General features: G+C 38.8%; 1 protein-coding gene across 2 annotated transcripts in view; it reads left to right on the plus strand.

Moving 5' to 3' along the window:
- LOC123868392 overlaps window positions 1-23693 on the plus strand; it is a 127576-nt gene that overhangs the window by 95583 nt on the left and 8300 nt on the right. For both annotated transcript variants that reach the window (XR_006796639.1, XM_045910899.1), the window contains exons 7-9: window positions 5795-5957; window positions 13122-13252; window positions 19595-19795. Coding sequence is in view for 1 of the 2 variants with exons in the window: in XM_045910899.1 (XP_045766855.1) it covers window positions 5795-5957; window positions 13122-13252; window positions 19595-19795 (495 nt within the window). In the remaining variant the exon portion in view is untranslated. The remainder of the gene's footprint in view (window positions 1-5794; window positions 5958-13121; window positions 13253-19594; window positions 19796-23693) is intronic.

Raw genomic sequence — 23693 nt, forward strand, 5'->3', positions numbered from 1 at the left:
GCTTGTAAGTAGAGTGATTTGTTATTTATTGTTATAAATGTGATATAGTCAAGAACATTTAAGAGCTATATTACTTTGGACTTGGGATAGGTCCCATGGCCAGCACAAATCTAAGATCAGCTAGGGGCTTGGCTCTACTAGAGATCTCATAACTTTTTAACAGTGAAAACATTATGAACTTGTGAGTCTTGGCTAACTTTTTACATGAAATGTTTTTGGTGGGATTTCATTTCTTTTTGGCAGGTGCCCTAGATTTTTTTTGGATCTATTTCTTGTAGGTACATCATTTTCATGGCCCACTCTCTATCGTTACCTCTTTTTTTAAAAGCTTTTATTCAACTTGCAATGTACTCGTATGTAAGTATATTTGTTCGGGTGGAATCTTGCAACTCAATTTTGAAGCAGATATACCAAATTTCAGTCTTTTAGGACTTCAGGAAACACAGATACTTGGTACGTTTGATAAATCTGCCACGGACATCTTATCATGTAAACTTTAGTATTCGAGCAACAGATTTTACAGATATGCATCTCATATACGAGGGGATGAAGGGGGACCCGATTTCTTAATTTATCTGTTGTTCATAATTCTTGAAATTTGTACTTAATGCCAAATTTCAGTCTTCTAGGACTTCGGGAAGTACCCTAGAATTACAGACTAGAAGTTTTGACTTTCAATAAATCTGAAACTATAAAAGTTAGACAATTGATACTCAATGCGTTTAATCAATTTGCCATCTTATCCTGAAAATATCAGCATTCTAGCGACAGAATTTACAGATTTGCTTTACTCATAAGAGGCGTAGAGGGGGGAAAATTCCAATTTCTCAATTTTTCTGTAGTTTGTATGCAATTTCTAGTCTACACACCAAATTTCAGCCTTCTAGGACTTCGGGAATTACCCTAGAATTACAGACTAGAAGTTTTGACTGTCAATAAATCTGAAACTATAAAAGCTAGACAATTGATACTCAATGCGTTTAATCAATCTGCCAAAGACATCTTCTCCTGAAAATATCAGCATTCTAGCGACAGAATTTACAGATTTGCTTTACTCATAAGAGGCGTAGAGGGGGGGCATTGCCAATTTCTTAATTTTCCTGTAGTTTGTATGCAATTTCTAGTCTACACACCAAATTTCAGCCTTCTAGGACTTCGGGAAGTACCCTAGAATTACAGACTAGAAGTTTTGACTGTCAATAAATCTGAAACTATAAAAGCTAGACAATTGATACTCAATGCGTTTAATCAATTTGCCAAGGACATCTTATCCTGAAAATATCAGCATTCTACCGACAGAATTTACAGATTTGCTTTTCCCATAAGAGTCGTAGAGGGGGGGCATTGCCAATTTCTTAATTTTCCTGTAGTTTGTATGCAATTTCTAGTCTACATACCAAATTTCAGCCTTCTAGGACTTCGGGAAGTACCCTAGAATTACAGACTAGAAGTTTTGACTGTCAATAAATCTGAAACTATAAAAGCTAGACAATTGATACTCAATGAGTTTAATCAATTTGCCAAGGACATCTTATCCTGAAAATATCAGCATTCTAGCGACAGAATTTACAGATTTGCTTTACTCATAAGAGTCGTAGAGGGGGGGCATTGCCAATTTCTTAATTTTCCTGTAGTTTGTATGCAATTTCTAGTCTACATACCAACTTTCAGCCTTCTAGGACTTCGGGAAGTACCCTAGAATTACAGACTAGAAGTTTTGACTGTCAATAAATCTGAAACTATAAAAGCTAGACAATTGATACTCAATGAGTTTAATCAATTTGCCAAGGACATCTTATCCTGAAAATATCAGCATTCTAGCGACAGAATTTACAGATTTGCTTTACTCATAAGAGTCGTAGAGGGGGGGCATTGCCAATTTCTTAATTTTCCTGTAGTTTGTATGCAATTTCTAGTCTACATACCAAATTTCAGCCTTCTAGGACTTCGGGAAGTACCCTAGAATTACAGACTAGAAGTTTTGACTGTCAATAAATCTGAAACTATAAAAGCTAGACAATTGATACTCAATAAGTTTAATCAATTTGCCAAGGACATCTTATCCTGAAAATATCAGAATTCTAGCGACAGAATTTACAGATTTGCTTTACTCATAAGAGGCGTAGAGGGGGGGCATTGCCAATTTCTTAATTTTCCTGTAGTTTGTATGCAATTTCTAGTCTACATACCAAATTTCAGCCTTCTAGGACTTCTGGAAGTACCCTAGAATTACAGACTATGAATTGTGATGATCATCAGTGAGGGACGAAAACGGCGTATTTTAGGTATCAATAAATCTATAACCATAAAAGCTAGATATTTGATACTTAGTATATTTGGTAAATTTGCTGAGGACACCTTATACTGAAAATTTCAGCTTTCTAGCGTCATCCAAACCGAAGTTATGACGGGTCGAAAATACGGCGAAACACTTCGAGAAAAAGGTACTACGTAGCGCCCCGGCCGCCGTTTGGCTCGTCTTGGCGGGGGCACTGCCGTGCCCCCTGATAAATACATAATATAATAATTTAATTATGTGTTACAGCCTCACGGGTGTTATTATACGCAAATTATATTTAGGGTTAACGTACACACGCTGCTTTTAGCGTTTACGATCCGCCATTCGATCGCTTCTCAGGAGTTAGGAGCTGCGATACAAGTGTAGCGATTTAGAGAGATCTGTCTCAGTTCACGACAGTTAGGGAACTTGTAATAAAATTTCGAGGCTTCGATGTCACTGGCAGGCGTCAAATGTTCCTACATTTGACGCTAGGTATCCCATGAATTAGGTATATTTCTTTGATTTCACGTAACCCATAGCCTAATATTTGACATATCGTCAATTCTGGATCAAACCGAGAGTTCTCTCACTCTAGTTCTCTCTGGGCCTGTCAAACCACGCTCAAACACTACAAATTGCCAAAACGCGAAGTACCTAATACCGGAGCAATAGCTGTGTGCAACACGAAACTGAAAGTAGCGTGTATGTTGGCCCTTAATCGTGATATGTAATCTATTATTTCAATAATTATATCTTATATTTAAACGTCCGTTACTGAAGTTAGAATTGGTTACTATTAAATTATAGCATTATTATTAATTGAATTTTATCTACGATTTGATATTGATCGGCCAATATTTTATGTATCTTGTACTTAGTTTACAAGTTCTTTAATATCAATATAATATTGCTTGATTTACATTTTATATTAAGTACGTTAATCTATACCAAAATCTCCGACCATATATTATTTTTCCTTCTTGCGTAGAAAAGCACGCTAAAGGTGAACGCACATTTGTCAGCATCGCACGGTGTTTTCAACAGGCTAGTAATTGAAATTGAAATTTTGTCTCTTTTCGGTCGTACCCACTTGTCGCTATTACTCCCTGTATAACGGGTATCATATTGACCGACTTATCAGCCATTGATCCCTTAATAGTATTTTCCAACCAATTTCAACAGGTGTATTCTGTATTCCCTCACGTAATTCAATGGGACGACATTCAGACACGACACCTGTACTATGATATCTGAGCGACAAAAGGTGACACTGGCAACTTCCTAAGTCCCCAAGACCTGGGACCGCACGATAAGTAGCCGAAGCTATAGCCACCTAGAGTTAGACCAACGAAGAAGTAGATCCTTTTCTGGTAATTGAATTGCGGACTTTTAGCTTGCAAAATAGTATAATATAGGGGACAGGAAGTCGGTTATAGCACAAAACATATTACATAATTTTTTTTACATATTATATAGAGCCCCGTGACTGGTAGTTCAATCCCGTGCACCCACTTCTAACTTTTCGGGAGTTAGGTGCGTTTAACTTTTGAGCAATTAAGTATTAACTTTAAGGGTGGAGGAAAACATCGTGAGGGAAACCTGCACAACTGAGAGCTCTCCATAATGTTCTCAAAGATGTGTGAAGTCTGTCAATCCACACTTGGCCAGCATGGTAGATTGTGGTCAAACCCTTCTAATTCTGAGAGGAGACCCATGCTCAGTAGTGGGTTTGTGATGGGTTGATCATGGTGATAATAAATAGGTTCAGTAGTTTATGGTATTGTGCGTCGGGTAGCGTGTGCACTGCCACATCATTACTCATTACAATTCAAATAATAGTTGATGACAATTGCCGGGTGATTTGTCGCTACTCGCTACACAAGTCTATATACCTACCATACAAGTAGTTGTTTAGTTAAATAGTTAACTGCACGTGGAAGGTGGCTATTTTCAAACAATTAGTGTTTTATATTACAAACATTCTATTTGACTAACAATAATTAATATAAAACTATGATTATATCTTTACCGAGGTCGAGTTAAGACTTTTTTCAAAAAGCCTAAAGGCATAGTCCGATTTTTCAAAAAAACACTATCTGCCTGTTATTAATCTGCCATTTACGCGATTAATTTTGGTATATACCAAGCTATCACTTGAGTTTCACTGAAAAATCTGAAAAAAGCTTTCTATAGTTAGATGAACGTTAGTAAACTTTTCAGTTTTTAGTTTTTCACAAGAAATAGGGTAGAATTTTTTGAAATTCCCACGGGGTAGGGAATAAAGATCTAAATCTAGTGCTATCCTTTTCCGAATCATGAAAGAAGCAATACGTAATTATATCTGTCATTTTAGTTATGAGATTGTGTAGAAAAAAATTGCCACATTAGCGTTTCAACTTACTCTAGTTCTGGAGAGGAAATCAAATTAAAACACTGGTGCGATCCTAGTCAAGTGGGCGCTACGCTTTGCAGCCATAAACAAGTGACAACACGACAGTCAGATAAATCTGTGTACTAATTACCACGTATCAAGAGACGTGATCGTTTCATTTGCGTTTCACGTGGATTTATGTAATGCTAGTGGAATTATTGGTTGTCCTCGTAATCACTGCTTACATTACTGTCAAGTATCAAATGATATGATGTGGATACATTTATCAAGAAACTGATTAGCATCTGATAATTCTAGTGGTACCTACTGATTCTGAGTGAAATTAAATTTTAGAGTATTCGCATCTTTTTACCCGACTACGGCACACTCAAACGGAAGGATTATGGTTTTAGCAGTTTATGTATGAATGTATGTATGTAGGTTTGTATTTATGTGTGTTCTACCGTAGCGCCTAAACTACTGAGCCAATTTTGATGAGCGAGGTGTCAATTGATTCGTTATTATAGTCCGGGTGACATAGGCTACATTTTATACGAAAAAAAAATCGACCTGATGAATGTTACGTCCAAAAAAGTGTCGGGTCTCAAAAAAAAATTTTTTTGGGATGGGATATGAAATGAAAGAGGAAAAAATTCTGAGTTCATTGATATGAATATAGTACAATCATGTTTGAACATAATTCTTAATAATAATAAATTATTCGTTCTATTGATTCCACCCTACTTTAAACATAATTTTCAATACTGGCAGCAAACAGGTAATGTTAACAGGTTCGACAGCTCTAAACTAAAATAGATTTCAAGGTTTACCTGACCTTTTATTATTACGTACATAGTTACCGAAGACAGAATCTGCACCATTGTTATTATTGCAACTACATGATATCAAGATGCGAGCATATTACTGCGGCATTGTCACACCTTGTATCCATCTAGTGGCTTTCTGCGATTGGTTAGATGTCGTCTGTCTATCTAGGGTCTACCAACACTGACAATCCTTACAGCCAGTTGATTGGTGGAAAATACAACTGAACATACCCTTGCTACTAAATTTCTAACAAGCAAAGGGGGGGGGGGGGGGGGTTTAAATTACAATTACTTACAGGGATGTTTCTATTGCAGTGCATGAAGGCGTACGTAGAGTTCGAAGTGTGCAACGGCGCGTATGAAGTGTCCTGTCCCGACGACCGGTGCTCGACCGGCGCGGCGCTCGCACTGGACGAGATCTCAAACCTGGTCGCGCCATCTGTCATGGAGAAGCATCTCAAGTTTAGGCTTAACCACGGTGAGTAGTAGAGCTAGTATCATGAAGGCGTAGGTAGAGTTCAAAGTGTGCAAGCATAATATGCAGTGTCATGTCCCGACGACCGGTGTTCGACCGGCGCGACGCTCGCACTGGACGAAATCTCAAACCTGGTTGCGGGTCGCGCCCACTGTCATGCAGAAGCATCTCAAGTTTAGGCGTAACCACGGCGAGTAGTAGCAGCTAGGCACTAAGTATTTGGTAAGAGGTTATTCGCATGTAGGTGACGTAGAGTTCTAAAAGTCCAACGGCGTGTACCAGGTATCCTGTCTCGACGACTGCTGTTCAGACAGTTCAATCGCAATTTGGTTTAACCATGGTAGATTTACTTCATCTGCATCGATTTACCTACTATTTACCTACTTGTATTTACCTACTATTTGGAACTCAGGACGCTAACAGAAGCGCTCCGTTTACTCGTCATCATAGGCTTCATATTTTCTTAGTTATTACCAAATGCGCTGCGGTGCTGCTAATATATTTTGCTTTATATTCACTATTTTATAACCATCGAGCACATAAGCATAACCCAGAGCAGCTATACAAATATAAAGGTGTGTTTCCACTGATAACATAATATATCGATAACACACTAAGAGATGACGATTGACATGATACAACTATCACGTCATCTATGGTCTATAAAATTAAGTTAGCAACACAAATCGACCACATCAGGCGCGATCAAAAAGGGCAGATAAAATTAAACAAAGCTGATTTTCAGTGCTGAAAAATTCGCTGCGTGCGATTTTTTGAAACTTTGTGATCATAAGTGATTTATTACCTAATTTTAATTATGTAGGGATCATAAGTAATTTATTACCAAGTTTTCATTGTGTCGGGCTGTAAACCAAAATACGTCCTCCAAAGTTCCAAATAGGTAGGTATTTTCGACCTCCAAAACTTTAGATTAATCCGCTTTACAATTCTGTAACCAATAAAGAGGCTCACTGTGTACGTACCTCCGCCAAAGCTTTACTTAATATCTGCCCCTTTCACCGCACTGTGGTTTTACATTTAATAAATCTTCAATACCCCGCGATGCTTTAATACCATAATCCTTCTTTTCATCTCAATGTTTGTACGGCGTCTCATATCTCAAAGATGAATAAACTCAAAATACCCACCTATCTAAATATACTACACGCTTTCAAAGGACTCAGTTGTTTGTCATCTACATATACTCGTAGAATTTTTAACCCCCGACCCAAAAAAGAGGGGTGTTATAAGTTTGACGTGTGTATCTGTCTGTGGCATCGTAGCTCCTAAACTAATGAACCGATTTTAATTTAGTTTTTTGTTTGAAAGGTGGCTTGATCGAGAGTGTTCTTAGCTATAATCCAAGAAAATCGATTCAGCCGTTTGAAAGTTATTAAGCTCTTTTCTAGTTACTGTAACCTTCACTTGTCGGGGGTGTTATAAATTTTTAATTTACACTTGTTACTTGTATGCTTTACCTCAATATTATATGTTTGAGGAGAGGAAATATCTTTAGTTGACCAATCAGATTTTTATAAGATGACGTGATAATTTGAGGTTCCGTACCAGAAGTCCACAGGCTGATGATGTCATCATCATCAGCCTGTGGACGTCCACTGTTGGACATAGATATTCCCTAAAGAGCACCACCACACCCGGTCCTCATCGGGCTAACTCCCGGCTTATGCCATTTCGCTGCGACAAATATACTAGTCTAGATATTTTCAATATTGCACGCTTGCCATAATCCTTCCTTTCTGCTGAATATACTTTATTGCTTTACGACGTCTCGTGTCTGGCAGAGGATAAACTCGTACATATTCTGGTTTATATCTTATTAGACTTGTAACATTTGCATATCCTACCTACCTACCTTACCGACATTTCATATAATTATGCTAAAAAATGCAAATTGCCACAAAATTACTTTGAATTTGAAAAAGTTTAACTGAAATAACGTATTTTTTTTTTTGGTTTTGCAAGATGAGGCTAATGGTAATTCAGTAAATAATCACTAACCTCATCTCGCAAATCCAGGGATATATTATTGCCGACATTTCGTGGCCTTCTTTTTTTTTGACGTGACAACGTCTTATAATTCGATAGAGCCGGCTGCACGCACGAAAAAACATGACTCATGCGGCGTTACCTCGCTCTGAGGCGTTCCATGTAAGGCTTGAAGTGCAAGCGAGAGCGCGGAACGAGCGACAAAGAAGCACAATCGGCCTTTTTTTGAGAAGGTGACCACTTATTTCGAACCATACTATGCCTATACTAGTCCGCGACATATTGAGATGGCAATCGAGGTATGAGACGGGGGACGCCCCGCACACCCGCACTTCACCCGGGCTCGCCCGCATCAGGTTAGCGAGGGGGGTGTGCGGGGCGTTCCCTCCCCGATTGCCATTTTAACCTGTCGCGTACTAACATCTCATATTTAATTTTCCGCGTATTATTCAAAGTCAAACACAGTTAACGTTAATAAGAATACAAATTGAAACGGAATTTTAAAGGAGGCTCGTTCGTCGGTTGACTGCCTGAATTATTAAACTTGATCCGCCACCTACAGCGTAGACTGGTACCACAGTACCTACCTACTGAATAATACGTATATGGCTCTGGCAGTTTAGAATAGGGACCGTACGGGTACTTCGAGGGTTCCGTACCATCGTACGAGAAATAACACGTGTTATTTTGTGATTTAACCACCAATTCACGGTTTTCGGATAGTTCCTACCTGCCAAACATTATTCTAGGTCTACGTGAAATACAATTTCGGATAGAATATATTTTTATTATTCAAATAAACTTGTACCTACAATTGCTATTATATAGGTTTTGATTCCCTTGACGGGTCTTAAGTCTTGACTGACACGACAGACAGACGATAGACAACGAAATGACCCTGTAGGGTTCCTTTTTTCCTTTTGAGGTTGGGAAGCCTAAAAATGTAGATTAGGTGAGGAACCTATTTGTAAACATACCCAACGTCGCGTAGGTACCAAGTTCTAACACCACATACCTACATAAGGAAAAATTAGCAATTTTCTCGCAACGAACAACTTTAGCAACAATCTAAATTATTAAATTGAGATTACAAGCAAGGGCTTGCCACATAAAAATACAATAAAATAGGTACATAACCCGAGGAAATATATTTTCACAATACAGCAAAGTTCAACGTACTGGCTCATATATTTTACCGGGACTTGGCATTGTGTAGTTATAAATTCAATTACTTTGCTCGCGTCCCTGGATACACCCAGGGTGTGTCGGCTGTATTCTCGCTATACTATATTTAGTCCATCGTATAGAGCATATACAGAGCCTAATCTGATAATCTACAAGTAGATATAGAGGAATTTCTGAACATTTATTAAGTTAACGGATTCCATCAAAATACGAGTAAATGGCAATTACCCGCATCTCGCTTCCGCATTCGAGTGCGAGATAACGTCTTTGAATCGAGGTTTATCGGTGTCAACGACCGGAACTCTTATAAAATAAGACCATGTTCACACGGCATTAAGACCTGCTGCGTTTTGGTAGCCAGGTTGCGTGATGAAGCTGATGAAGCTACCAATTAGTTCTTCCATGGCGTGTGCGTGCATTAGGTATGCGGTCTGCGGCCCACATATAAGTTAAAATCATAACCCTTCCTTTCGGCTTTGCCGTAGTCGGGACAATGGTCGCTAATACGCGCCAGATTTAACACCACACGTTTATTTGCAGCATAAATCTTACCGAATATGTAGTGAGGTGTATTATGCTGTATACGTATAGACTGAACATTCACACAGTCAAATATAATCAGAAAATCTTAAGTATTTGGAACACTTTCAAATTGAACAAAGGTTTGCAAAGTTGGTGCTGCAATAGTAAAACGATGTGTAAACGGTTCTATAATCAAATTTAGCGCTCCAACTACATACCTACATATTCGGTAAAAGTTTTTGTGCAAAAAAACGCGCGCTGCAAATGTTGTGTGAACCGGATTTAAATCTATGGACGGCAGGCCTTATTTTACGAGAGTTGAATGTAGCTATCAACTTTGTCAAAGACTTCCTTTTGTACTTCGTCAAAGATCTTTAATAGATACCCAAGAAATCAAATCACGAAATATATTCCATATCAATTACCTATTCTTACCTATACATCATACAGTATAAGTTCAGAGTTCATACATCCAAATCTTCCACTTTTTTACTAAGTATTGTTTTGCACTTGATTGCGATCTGTCGTGCAGGATAGATCTTCATAATTAGGTACTTATATACGTTATAATATGATGCAATATATAGTCTGTAGTATAACAGTAAGCTTTGAAACTAATATACCTACGCGTCCTAGCTATACTATACTCGTATATTCGTCCACATGAATTTAGGCTTAAAATCCTCGTGGGTACTCTATGATTTCCGTCTTTTTGTATTAGAATCTTTTTGATTTTCCGGGATGAAAAGTAACACATGTCACTCTCCAGGTCTTTTAGCTATATCTATGCAAAACATCACGTTGATCCGTTGCTCTGTGATTGAAGGACAAACTAACAAACAAACACACTTTCGCATTTATAACATGGGTAATGATACGAGTAGGTACCAAAAGGTTTTTATGGAACTGCCGTTTGATTATACTTGTTTACCATTTTACTTTTTTATCCACTTTATTTGCAACGAATGCGGAAATAAACCTAATCGCTTGATTAGTAGGTAAACAATAATGAAATAAATTGTATCATAAAACTACAAGTTTATGATAATTTCGCCGGCCGTGGGATAATCTAGTAAGTGCCACATTTTTTCTACTCTACCTCGTGTTATTATGTTATCTTATGAATATGACAATGGACTTGTTTTTTTTGTATAATAAATCAATTTTATTCGAGTATTCGTAATGGCAGCAAATGATAAAACATAGAACCATTCCTTACGCTCCAATTTGGCGTAACGAACTCTACCGTGGTGTGTGTTGCATAATAGGTATAACATAGTTTACCGCGTGCTTTTGTTTTCATTGTAATTACTGCATCAGTTTTAATTGTAATTACTGTCACTTGGATTCGGCCAATCATGGCAGCGACCAGTGCCGCATAAGACACAGTGACCAATCATGTTGCAATTTGCGCTAATTTAATTGGTTGCTTGCCAAGCAGACGTGAGATGTAGCCCCCTTTTTTTCAAATGGCAATTGTTAGAAACACATCTATGTTTTATCATTCGCTAGCTGGTAGTAGGTATTTTATCACATTAGATATTTCTTATAAATCGTCTCTGGAATGATTTTTTTATCCTCAGCTCCTTAGGGTTGACTTAGTTTAAGCTATGCACGGTGGGGCGCGGTCCAGCATGAATAACGTATACCTACCTAATAACTATATTTCATACTACAATAATTATTTCAACTAAGTATAGAACCAACGAGAAAAATTATTCAGGTGAGGGCCAACGGGCGCTTGAAAAATTAAAAACGTATGAAGAAGCCGGTTAAAACTCACTTTTTCTGTGGGAGTATGCCCGACTAGTTTCAAAGCCGATCAGTGTACTTCATGGGTCCTATTTACGTGACGCGGCAGACGCAGCAGAAACTTGTAAAAAATGTGATATGCCACGGAAGCTATTCCGGGTGATTCTGACGTTGAGAGAGGTCGTATCAAAAATCTGTTGATCCTGTTTAAAGTCAAGTTTCGACCCTGACAGTCACCACTCATGACAATATCACGATATACGATGTTGTACAACTTTTATTGCGATGGCTTTCAATTTCCAAAAGTCATCACACGACCCTGAGTAGAGGACCCGTGTCTTTGAATTTTGACAGACTGGTCCAGTTGTATGTTGGATTTCTGAAAAAATATTTTGTGTCGAACGATATTTATTATCTTTGGAGCTTTTCTATTCTTTCACTTTCATCTGTTTTAACTTACTGTACTTTAAGCAACGACTTCTTTGTATTACACACTAGATGGGTATTTCTGAACAAAAATCATGTTCTATGAAATAGCCAAAGTAAGTAAGATACTGGCAGAGTGAACTAGAGTGAGCTCTCGGTTTGATCCTCAATCGATATCTATCAAATATCAAAGATTTAAAAATATTATAAATGTTTCATAGCCTACATTTGACGCTTGCCAGTTTAGGGGAAGCCTCGGATTTTTGTTACAAGTTTCATAAAGTGTCGTGAATTTGTGACACTGGCTATCAAGTTATATGCAAATTTTTTGTCTTCGAATTATCTGTTTGTGTCGGATGCGCATTACAAATCTAATAATAAAACATTTTTTTTTTACTTTCTTTGCTAATATTTAAAAAATGCGTTTGAAATTCCACTGAAATATCCGTAAATTGTCCGTATTCATGGTTAGCGCAGTCATGAGTCAATGAGCATGAAGCGAATTATCCAATCTGTAACTCATTACGAATGCGGATATTCCATTATTGTTATTCGATTAAAATATTTCTGTTTTGTTTCGACTTCAATGGCAGGAGTCATTGTGCGACCGTGATACGAGGTTTCCTTTATATCGGAATTTTATTTGTTTACTGGTTCATTTTAATCGTAGCTCAGAAAGTGAGTCACTCATAAGTGTAGGAAGAAACTAGAAAGGCCGAAAAGACATTTAAAAATAAATAAATAAAGATCATTGAAATAAATGTAAAGAGTGGGTATTCCAAACAAGAATTGTCGTCCTTTGATTAAATGTCAGAGTGACTTATCATCTTACTATGCTTACTATCAACCTAGTATTATGTTTGTGTACCTTGTATCTACTATGAACTAGAAACTAGTGGCTGTCGGCCTCCTATTCGGAGGGTCCGTAGTTCATTCCCGGGCGCGCACCTCTAACTTTTCAGAATTACGCGCGTTTTATGGAATTTTAAATATCATTTGTTTTTACGGTGAAAAAATTGTGAGGACCCTTACATGCCTGAGATTTCTACAATCTGAGAGTACGGGTATCCTCTCAGAAAGAGACAAGGCCCGTACTCTTTAGGGGTCGGCTATGGGTTGGTGATGATACGGTATGGTGAAATCTATAGACTTGTTAAAGCAACGATCTTGATCAACAGATTAAAAATTCATGTAACTGCTAGTGTTGGCGTCGTTATTTATCTCTTTATTAGATTGACAAAATGCATTTCTAATAGCCTTTCTTGTTTGTTTTAGAGGTGGCAATGGACGCGATGCGAGCGTTTTGCCCCAGACCCGGCTGTGATACGGTTGTCCCCGTGCGAGCTGCCAGCCCCGCGCATTGCCCCACATGCCGGCATGACTTCTGCTCACAGTGTAATCAAGAGGTACTTATATTTACTAATTGCGTTTATGGGCAGGACGTATCGCCCGAGCATTTTGCCCCAGACCTGGTTGCGGTACAGCTGTCCCCGAGTAAGCCGGCAAGCTCGTGCATTTACATGCTGGCTTACGTTTTTGGGTTCAAACGATTGCCCCAGGTTCGGTCAGTACATTAGGTAGGTACCTTAAATGTTGCGGTGTAAGATTTGCCTCAGACCCGCTGCAAAAAAAGATGTGTAGGTACACGTATTTTTGGGGAATTTAAGAATTCTGTCCTTATTTGTATGAGTATGTATGGAACTGCCCTTAGACAATCCAGGAGAGTTTTGCACCAATTTTGATAACCACAGTGTTGAAAATACTCGTAGCTATATGGGTTTCAAGTTTCTTTTTGTTATGGCTTCTTTCTTTCTTTCTTCTGTCTGGGGGGCTGGTTTCCGCACTTAAACGTTTCTGTTGTGCGTGTGTTTTGGTTATGGCTATTAATCACTCTATCACAAAAGCAGTACCTTCAAAGTTCAAACTATTTAAATAACATAGCTTGCGTTGCAAATGCTATAAAGTGCATACTGCATACACTTGCTTCATAAAGCAAACAGGAGCGGCTTTCACGTTTTGGAAACAATGTCCTCTCATAATTGTAGCGCCAAGTTAGCCTGGATTCTTTGTCACTTTTGATCACGAAACAATGCGCATGACGCTTCAACACAGCGCTTTGTTCGCGTGAATGCAAGTTCGCATTTGCTACAATTTTACTGTTGCTTTGCATGAATTAACTGTTCTGATTTGCATATTCATTATCACGCTAGATGCTCAGACAAAACAATTGAGTTGGCTTGTCTAGACGTTTTCAACATCTCAGAGGTACTAGTGCGTGACCGGATTCTATTAAAAAAATAAAATTTACCTTATATTCTTTCTATTGTGTAGATACTTTTTAAGATTGAAATTGAAATTAGTGAAAATTGTAAGCACTACTATTGATACTAAAAATAAATCTTTGTAAGAATTTGTGGCTACTGGCAATTTCAGTTTAGTTACACAGAGCTTTAATTTAACAAGATCTTTAAAACGTACAACCCCCCAGTACACGGAGTACTTGTTATAATTTTCGCTACGTAGAGTTGCCGTATCTTTCTGCATGACTCGTGTTATTTACAAAGATCCTTATGTCATGAACGTGCTAACGAACAAGAATGGGTGGCGCTATGTATAGGTTTAGCTTTAGATTAGACACGGAGAACTTAAGCTAAGCTAAGAAAGCTTAGCGCATTAATAGAACAATGCATCTTGTTTGAGCGCAGGGTGAAGACGGCCGTCGGCGAATGTAGGTCGAGCATTGTGCTGCGACGCGGTGTTGGCAGCATTCATGCGGTTGCACTCCATTAGCCTTCTGCGCTCCTGGTACTTGCTTACACCGATCTTGACGTAACTTTACCCAAACAAACAAACAAACATGATTGTTGCTCTTGCAGTAAAGTTGGAGTATCCTTTTAGTACTGAAAATGAGAACCTAAACGCGGCTACTACTATTTTTAACCCCCGCCTCAAAAAGAGGGGTGTTATAAAAGAGGGGTGTTATAAGTTTGACGTGTGTATCTGTGTATCTGTCTGTGGCATCGTAGAGCTCCTAAACTAAGGAACCGATTTTAATTTAGTTTTTTTTTTGTTTGAAAGGTGGCTTGATCGAGAGTGGTCTTAGCTATAATCCAAGAAAATTGGTTTAGCAGTTTGAAAGTTATCAACTGTAACCTTCACTTGTCGGGGGTGCTATAAATTTTTAATTTACGCTTGTCAAAAACTGTAATGGAAATATACAAGTACGCTAAAAAACGTAGAAAGTAACGGTTATTTTTGTACCGATTCAAACTGCCCCAAGCGCCCCACCGAACGTATAGGAAATTAAAATTGATATTGTTGAAAGATGTTTCATAACTAACATTAAATTCCGAGTACTGTCAAAAATCGTTGCTTCAAAAAAAGGTCGGCAATTACAGGTTCAGCTACTTGTATTTATAGAGGTCAGTGGTTCAATAAACTATAGCAATGGGACCCCAACTTACAAGCTCCTGGATTAGCCACCCTGACATTACTAGGTAAACAATCGACATCAAACTTGTAATTTTTTCACTAGTACTTAGTAGTTACCCAGGCCATTGTCCGTGAACAAATAGAAAGACGACCGCTTTCCAGTGCCTCTTTGCCCTGCGTTTCGTTCGGCATCGTTGGATGAGAACAAGAGCCGCCGGCTATTGTTGTTGCCACTGGAAAATGCTTTGAAAAGCGTGCCAACAATGAATTCAAACGGGTCTTTAATATTCAAATACAAGTTACTTTTTCGTCCTACCTAGTCGATGACATTTTTGGTTACTCTACCATGGCGTAAAAACGCTAATCTTAATTAAGTAGCAAAAAAGTTGAGAGGAAGCACACTTATTTTAATTAGTTTAAATTTATGTGACGTTACACGTGGCTAAAGATACAACTTTGCGATCGTATCGTTCAAAGTTCAGAAAAAATGTATGGCTGACGTAACAGTAAGAACAAACATGATAGCGTATGTACAATATTAACAACTATCCTGCTTTTTTAACCCCCGACACAAAAAGAGGGGTGTTATAAGTTTGACGTGTGTATCTGTGTATCTGTCTGTGGCATCGTCGCTCCTAAACTAATGAACCGATTTTAATTTAGTTTTATTTTGTTTGAAAGGTGGCTTGATCGAGAGTGCTCTTAGCTATAATCCAAGAAAATCGGTTCAGCCGTTTGCAAGTTATCAGCTCTTTTCTAGTTATTACTGTAACCTTCACTTGTCGGGGGTGTTATAAATTTTTAAATTACACTTGTTATAAAATGCCTTTATCTTCTACTTCAAGAGTGTATTTTTTAGTTTGTTTAAAATGAACTTAAAGCTAAGAAAGCTTTAGTGTAAGTGAAACAATACATCTCTTGTCTAAGCGCAGTGTGAGGGCGGATCGCGCTGAATGTAGGTCGAGCACGAAACTCTAATGGCTGCGACACGGTGTTGGCAACATTCCTGCAACCGCACTCCATTAGCCTTCTGGGTCCCTGGTAGTTTGCTAACAAATAACGTGACATAATTTGGTGATGCTTTGACGTTTACTAGGGAAATAGGAGGGAGACTCACGAAGTAGCCTCGTTATCAGAACTCCAGAAGTTTAAAGATGTCGATTTTTTCAGTTTAAATACGTTAGAACTAAGTAACTAAGGTCCCGATAAATTCACACGCGAGTTAATTACTGACAATGGACTTTTAGACTATAGAAAAGATGTGATAGTAGAAGATTTTCAACACAAGCTCTGTTAAACAGAAACTTATAAAATAATGGGCAGAAATCAAATGAATTGGACGAACGAGAAAATCTATATCTATACTAATAAATAAAATTGGAGTGTCTGTCTGTAATTTCGAAATAACTACCGCATATTAAGGTCATATGGTTATTTAAACGATACTATAACTGAATCACACGTTTTTAAAATTTTTGTCTGTCTGTCTGTCTGTCTGTTTGAAAAGGCTAATCTTGGGAACGGCTGAACCGATTTTGACGGGATTTTCACAGACAAGTAGAGAATTGACCAGGGAGTAACAAAGGCTACTTTTTTAACCGACTTTCAAAAAGGGAGTTGTGTTTTTCTACCTATGTACACCGAAATCTCCGAGATTTCTGAACCGATTTGCGTCATTTCTTTTTTAATCGATAGAGGAACTTTGCGACATTGTTTCATAAAAAAATTGGAGTCCAACTCCTCAATCCTGATGCTGCAGGGGATCTGACCAATCCACGCGGGCGAAGCTGCGGGCATCAGCTAGTGGTAACTAAATTCTTAAACCACTATATGCATTCCTATGGACGATCATTGCTAACGATAAGACTTTTTACTACTGGTCTTTTATGTTAAACGGCCACTTTAACAAAAAGGAAATGATAACTTTAAAAGGTCTCGTAAAATAAAGCTCAGCGTTGGTAAAACTAAGCTTAAGCTGAATGAGTCCTTAGCCCTTTAAAAGAACAACGCACCCTCTTGTCTAACCCTAAGACGGGTGTAATCCGTGTCACGTTAAATAGGTCGAGCACAATATTCTTGCTTGCGACAATCCTGCGGGATCTACTTTTGTTGTGAGACAGTACTTGCGAATAATTACGAACGTGAAATATGAGGATTTTGGAACAGCAAGATGACTCCAGAACTCTATTGTTATTCTGGGACTCTGGTCTGTAACAGTTATAGATACTTACCTACAATTATGAACTGGTACTTGTTAACCCCCGACCCAAAAAGAGGGGTGTTATAAGTTTGACGTGTGTATCTGTGCATCTGTCTGTGGCATAGTAGCTCCTAAACTAATGAACTGATTTTAATTTTGTTTATTTTTGTTTGAAAGGTAGCTTTATCGAGAGTGTTCTTAGCTATAATCCAAGAAAATCGGTTCAGCCGTTTGAAAGTTATCAGCTCTTTTCTAGTTATTACTATAACCTTCACTTGTCGGGGGTGTTATAAATTTTTAATTTACACTTGTTTATAAACACAACTTTGATTTGGAAGTCAAGTTAAAAGCCTAATTCGCCTAGGAATCAATATTACGACTGACTCACGGCTCTTAAGATAAGATCAGATTTATTTTTCCCAATTTTCGTAATTTATTTGCGATCCATCATAAGATAAACCAAGAAACATAATTTAGTGATGTTATAGCTTCATTCATTATTATAACAACAAAATGATTGATGTCCTGACAGCGTAATGGTTCAAGATTTAGCGGGAAAATTGAGGCCGGCCTGTCGGCTCTGTTTAATTAACTTGTTATTTCTGCTATGCAGGCCTACTTACTGTTCGTTTATATTCTTCGCAGATTTAACGTGTTTTAGGGTAAAATAATATACTAAGGGATACTTAGTTTGTTTTTTATTTAGCGTAATTTTCTGTCTGAATCTGTTACAACAACATTGAAGGGACCACGAATCACGATTGGTCACAAAGGCCGCTAGGCTTGTAATAACCGGTGTTAAGTCTTTGCACTACAAATAGGACTTATATTTTGGTCATTATAACCAATAAGTCATTTTAAATTATGTCGTTTCAAACGGGTTTGACTGTATTTATTTCCATAATTTTCACTATTTAGATAAAATCTTTTTGGTATTCAAAAATATCTCAATAAATAAAGTTTATTTTACTAAGAGCACCCATTTATATTATTTAATTGACGATCTGCCCCTTCGTCTAGTGGTTAGCACGTTCGTCTGCGGGTGACAATGCGACGAATCGAACCCAAAGCGGATTCGATTCTCACATCGGGCCAAAAGTAGATACCTACTGGGGTTTCCTGTTAAGAAATTCTACTAGCCCAGAGTTAGGCGGTGTGTCACCCCCGTGGCTCGGAGAGGTAATCCTGCGCCTGATATATCTCCGATCATGTCAGATTTCCGCCCCATCGGGCTATGAGAGTGAGGGAATAGAGAGTGCTCCTGTGTCTGCGCACTCACTTGTGCTTTATAATGTCTCCCGCGCAGTTGGCTAATCTCTATGGAGATTGACCGCCGTGGCCGAAATTCGGCGGGAAGGACATTATTCTTATATATTTATTTTATTCAGAAATCTGTGATTACCTATATCCTCGCTAACCACCAAGGCACTAAGGTCAACAAATAAATTAATACAAACATCAATGTAAACATAGAAATAGAATACTTATAAGACAATCATTTAAAATGTGTACTTAGTCGTATTCAACGCGTCATGTTTGCGAGTGATTTATGCGAGGCAATCAGCGCTAATACAATACCATAAACTACTACAGAGTAGCAAATTACATCTAATGTCGCAATAATAAATCATTATGAACTGATTTTACGTAGAAAACATGAATATTTCAAAGGATAGGCGCGATTTGTGGTCTCGGCGGTTTTTCTTTATAGTTTTCCTATCGTTCCTCTGTAACCAAAGAATATTTAATTGTGGCTACAAACATAGCTACTGTAACTATGGGGAAAATTAACAGTATTAGTTTTCGCGGAACTGGTTAGTTTAATCCACTCAACTTTGCTACAAAATCCTACAAAAAAGCCCTAAAGTGTCGTGGGACACCCGGCAGAAGCGTATCTCTTACGCATCCATATTATAAATCGAAAGTAACTCTGTCAGTCTGTTTATTACCATTTCACGGCTCAACCGCTGAATCCATTTTAAGTAAAAAATTTGCGAGCTGTCACGGGCAGTATCGAACTACCCGCTTTCTTGTTCTTTTCGCTGGAACTTCACAAACTATCCAAAATTCATCAATTTATCCAGCAACTATAATAGCAGTTAATCTTTGTCCCCAGTGGCACGGTGGGTTGTCCTGCGAAGCCGCCGCCGCGTCTTCATCCATGGGAGGTGCGGGCGCGCCTCTCCTACCCGACTCCGAGCTGATCAAGTTGTGTCCGATGTGTCGGGTGCCGATAGAGAAGGACGAGGGATGTGCGCAGATGATGTGCAAGCGATGCAAGCACGTGTTCTGCTGGTACTGCTTGGCTTCATTAGATGTAAGTACGCGCCTCTCCTACCCGACTCCGAGCTGATCAAGTTGTGTCCGATGTGTCGGGTGCCGATAGAGAAGGACGAGGGATGTGCGCAGATGATGTGCAAGCGATGCAAGCACGTGTTCTGCTGGTACTGCTTGGCTTCATAGATGTAAGTACGCGCCTCTCCTACCCGACTCCGAGCTGATCAAGTTGTGTCCGATGTGTCGGGTGCCGATAGAGAAGGACGAGGGATGTGCGCAGATGATGTGCAAGCGATGCAAGCACGTGTTCTGCTGGTACTGCTTGGCTTCATTAGATGTAAGTACGCGCCTCTCCTACCCGACTCCGAGCTGATCAAGTTGTGTCCGATGTGTCGGGTGCCGATAGAGAAGGACGAGGGATGTGCACAGATGATGTGCAAGCGATGCAAGCACGTGTTCTGCTGGTACTGCTTGGCTTCATTAGATGTAAGTACGCGCCTCGCCTACCCGACTCCGAGCTGATCAAGTTGTGTCCGATGTGTCGGGTGCCGATAGAGAAGGACGAGGGATGTGCGCAGATGATGTGCAAGCGATGCAAGCACGTGTTCTGCTGGTACTGCTTGGCTTCATTAGATGTAAGTACGCGCCTCTCCTACCCGACTCCGAGCTGATCAAGTTGTGTCCGATGTGTCGGGTGCCGATAGAGAAGGACGAGGGATGTGCACAGATGATGTGCAAGCGATGCAAGCACGTGTTCTGCTGGTACTGCTTGGCTTCATTAGATGTAAGTACGCGCCTCGCCTACCCGACTCCGAGCTGATCAAGTTGTGTCCGATGTGTCGGGTGCCGATAGAGAAGGACGAGGGATGTGCGCAGATGACTTTCTTTTGGCTTTGTTGTAGTCGAGTAGAAATAAAATAAAAGTATTGTATGTACCAATATCAAATATAAATTTTTGAAGTTAGAAAAAGTATAAAATAACGTAAAAAAAAATAAGAACCGCCTGAAGTCATATAAAACACGTCTTTGAATCTACGCTGTAACGATAGTAAATGCGGAAATGATTCGAATAATATGAAAATATTTTTCAACAAGTACAAAGAATGTAGGTATATTAATAATAATTTGTTGTTTATATGAGAAAACCATGAAATCAGAAACCGATAAAGTTAGTAGGAGAAAAAATACATGTTTTGATAAATTAACCATAAATAAATTCAACGCACGACTATAAACAACTTTTCCCAAAGAGGCATTCATAAAATCTCGTCTTTATTAAAACCCATCCCTTGGGTCCGTTGTCCGAAATGTATGTGTAATAAACTCGCGTTCCAAAAAATAAACACCGACTTTATTCGCGCATCAATCAACATCCGAAACCGTACAATCTTTCTACTGACCGCAAACATTTATTTTGCAACCAATAAAGCTCTTGAGCCGCTCTTACATTAGGGATTCTGTGAAGAAAGATCCCTTTTTGGGACATTTCAATTTATATTTGATGTGGTATTTGGAATGCGTGTGTTAGCTGTATTAGGGTATGTATCGACCAATCAGATTATTGAGAGATGACGTTATAAAATGATCACGTCATCTAACGATAACCTAATTGGTCTGTTGAACATATTGCGAGGAAATGCACTTTTAGGCCCCGTATTTACTGCGGAGCGGAGTGGAAATGTGTTAAGCAGACCAATCAAATTATTGGGAAATGACGTGCAAAATTATCACATCATAATATCGCTGGTCGCTTTGCTATAATACATCTCTCAGTCCATTTCCTCTTTGGTGGATACCGGGCCAAGATCGTTTTAAGCTTGGTATTCACTGTTTGCGAACTGCTAGCTCCCTGTGCTCTTGAACTGCTCAAATAGAGAGGTCTGCGAACACGTCCTTCCGCAAGTCTAGATAATGTGTTTCTCTTTGTATTCATGCAAGGAAAATACATCTTCATAAATACTTTTTCAGAGTACAGGGACCAATTCCCTACAGAGAATCGTGGAGTGGTAAAGATGCGCGAACGTAGTGGATAAAACCAGTTAATTTCCTATCTTTTTGATTGGGGTTTTTCTGATTAGGTGGGATTTTAAAAATGACAGAGAAAAGTAATTAGTAAGCTAAAGAAATAGGATACGTTAGGTAAAGCAATTTTTTAATTACTTGGTATCACACATTTAGCCAATTTCGATGATGATCGCATTAAAGTGATCATGACTCAAACGCAAGATCACTATCGCAATAATTGTTTACTATGAATTATGAATGAATACAATCATTCATTCATGTTTCACTTTTATTTATTATACACCACAGAAACCAGTACAGATATTTAAAAAAACTAAATTAAAATCGGCTCATTCGTTTAGGCGCTACGAGGTCACAGACAGATACACAGATACACACGTCAAACTTATAACACCTCCCTTTTTGGTCGGGGGTCAAAAAACAAGCGTAAAAGGATCCCTAGTTCTTTAAGCGATGGTAGTAGGGTCCCAGTGCGGCCATCAACGGCCTCTCTGTGCTAGACGTGTGTTTTCATTCAGAAAAAAAAATTCAGGCTGCAATTCACTTTTACTTACAAGTGTAAATTAAAAATTTATAACACCCCCGACGATCCAAAGTATCTGAGTTTTCCAAAACATCATTTTCAAATAAATAATTATGTATTTAGGCAACGTCCATCTTGACAGCTTAACATTTGTCTATTGACATAATATTATGAACCTAACGGTTATCTAACCTTCTTTTCTACAAGAAAACTAGAAAGAGCTGATAACTCTTAAACGGCTGAACCAATTTTTTTTGATTATAGCTAAGAACACTCTCGATCAAGCCACCTTTCAAACAAAAAAAACTAAATTAAAATCGGTTCATTCGTTTAGGCGCTACGATGCCACAGACACACAGATACACAGATACACAGACACACAGATACACAGATACACACGTCAAACTTATAACACCCCTCTTTTTGGGTCGGGGGTTAATAAATTGATAGCTAACCTTACCCATTTTGACAGCTTCATAGACACGATATTTGTTCGGAATGAGGCATCAAAGGTTATTGGCAGCCACTGTAGTCTTAGTGGTAAATAGCGATCTGTTCATCGCAAACTAACGACGTAATAACGACGTAATGTAGGCAAGACAAGACAATCCCTTAAACGTTAGAAAGTATGGGAATCCTAAGCTCTTATCCTCACAAGTCTAAATCAGTCCGGGGGCGATTTAGTACAAGTATAATTAGACAGCAGCGTCCCCTTGGCCGCCATCCGCTGATTTATGAACATGCAGGTACCTGCGTATATATTCGCGAGAGGTTGCATAAGGCCGGCCATACACCGGACGCTTAAGCAGTCACGAGAGCTCCAAGTTGCGACTGCATAGAAAACTGTAGGTCTAACTGCACTGGTGTGCTTTCAACTTGCAATACGCTGACTACTCCAGGCTTATGCCTGTGCACATGCCTCATGTTCGCTGGTAATGGTGCATACATCAAACCCTGTATTGCACGCAATAACGCGCGCACCCTCTTGCATTCTTTCCCATGTTAGTGACGCCACGAGACACCTAGAAAGTATTGTTAAGTATTTTGTGGTAAGGTCGAGCAATTACAAGATACATATTTTGATATTTGACTACACTCGACTTCTCGAGTCGATTAGTCTGGTGCAGTTTTCCAGTGATTAATAAAAGCGACTGCTCGAGGAGTTGACAAGGAGTTGACTGCTCGAGCAGTTGAGAATGCATATACGAGTGTATGTTGTTTAAGATTAACTGCTCAAGCTGCCCATGTATGGTCGCTCTAAGTAAGCAGCCAGTATATTATTTTATAACTTATGCAAAATTAAGCTTGCTATTATCGGCCGAGTGATAATAATAAATGAATATAAATTGGAGAGTTGATGCCGTGAGTGAATCTATAGAAGACTGTCAAT

This window comes from Maniola jurtina, chromosome 9, assembly GCF_905333055.1.
Source record: "Maniola jurtina chromosome 9, ilManJurt1.1, whole genome shotgun sequence".
Lineage (NCBI taxonomy): Eukaryota > Metazoa > Arthropoda > Insecta > Lepidoptera > Nymphalidae > Maniola > Maniola jurtina.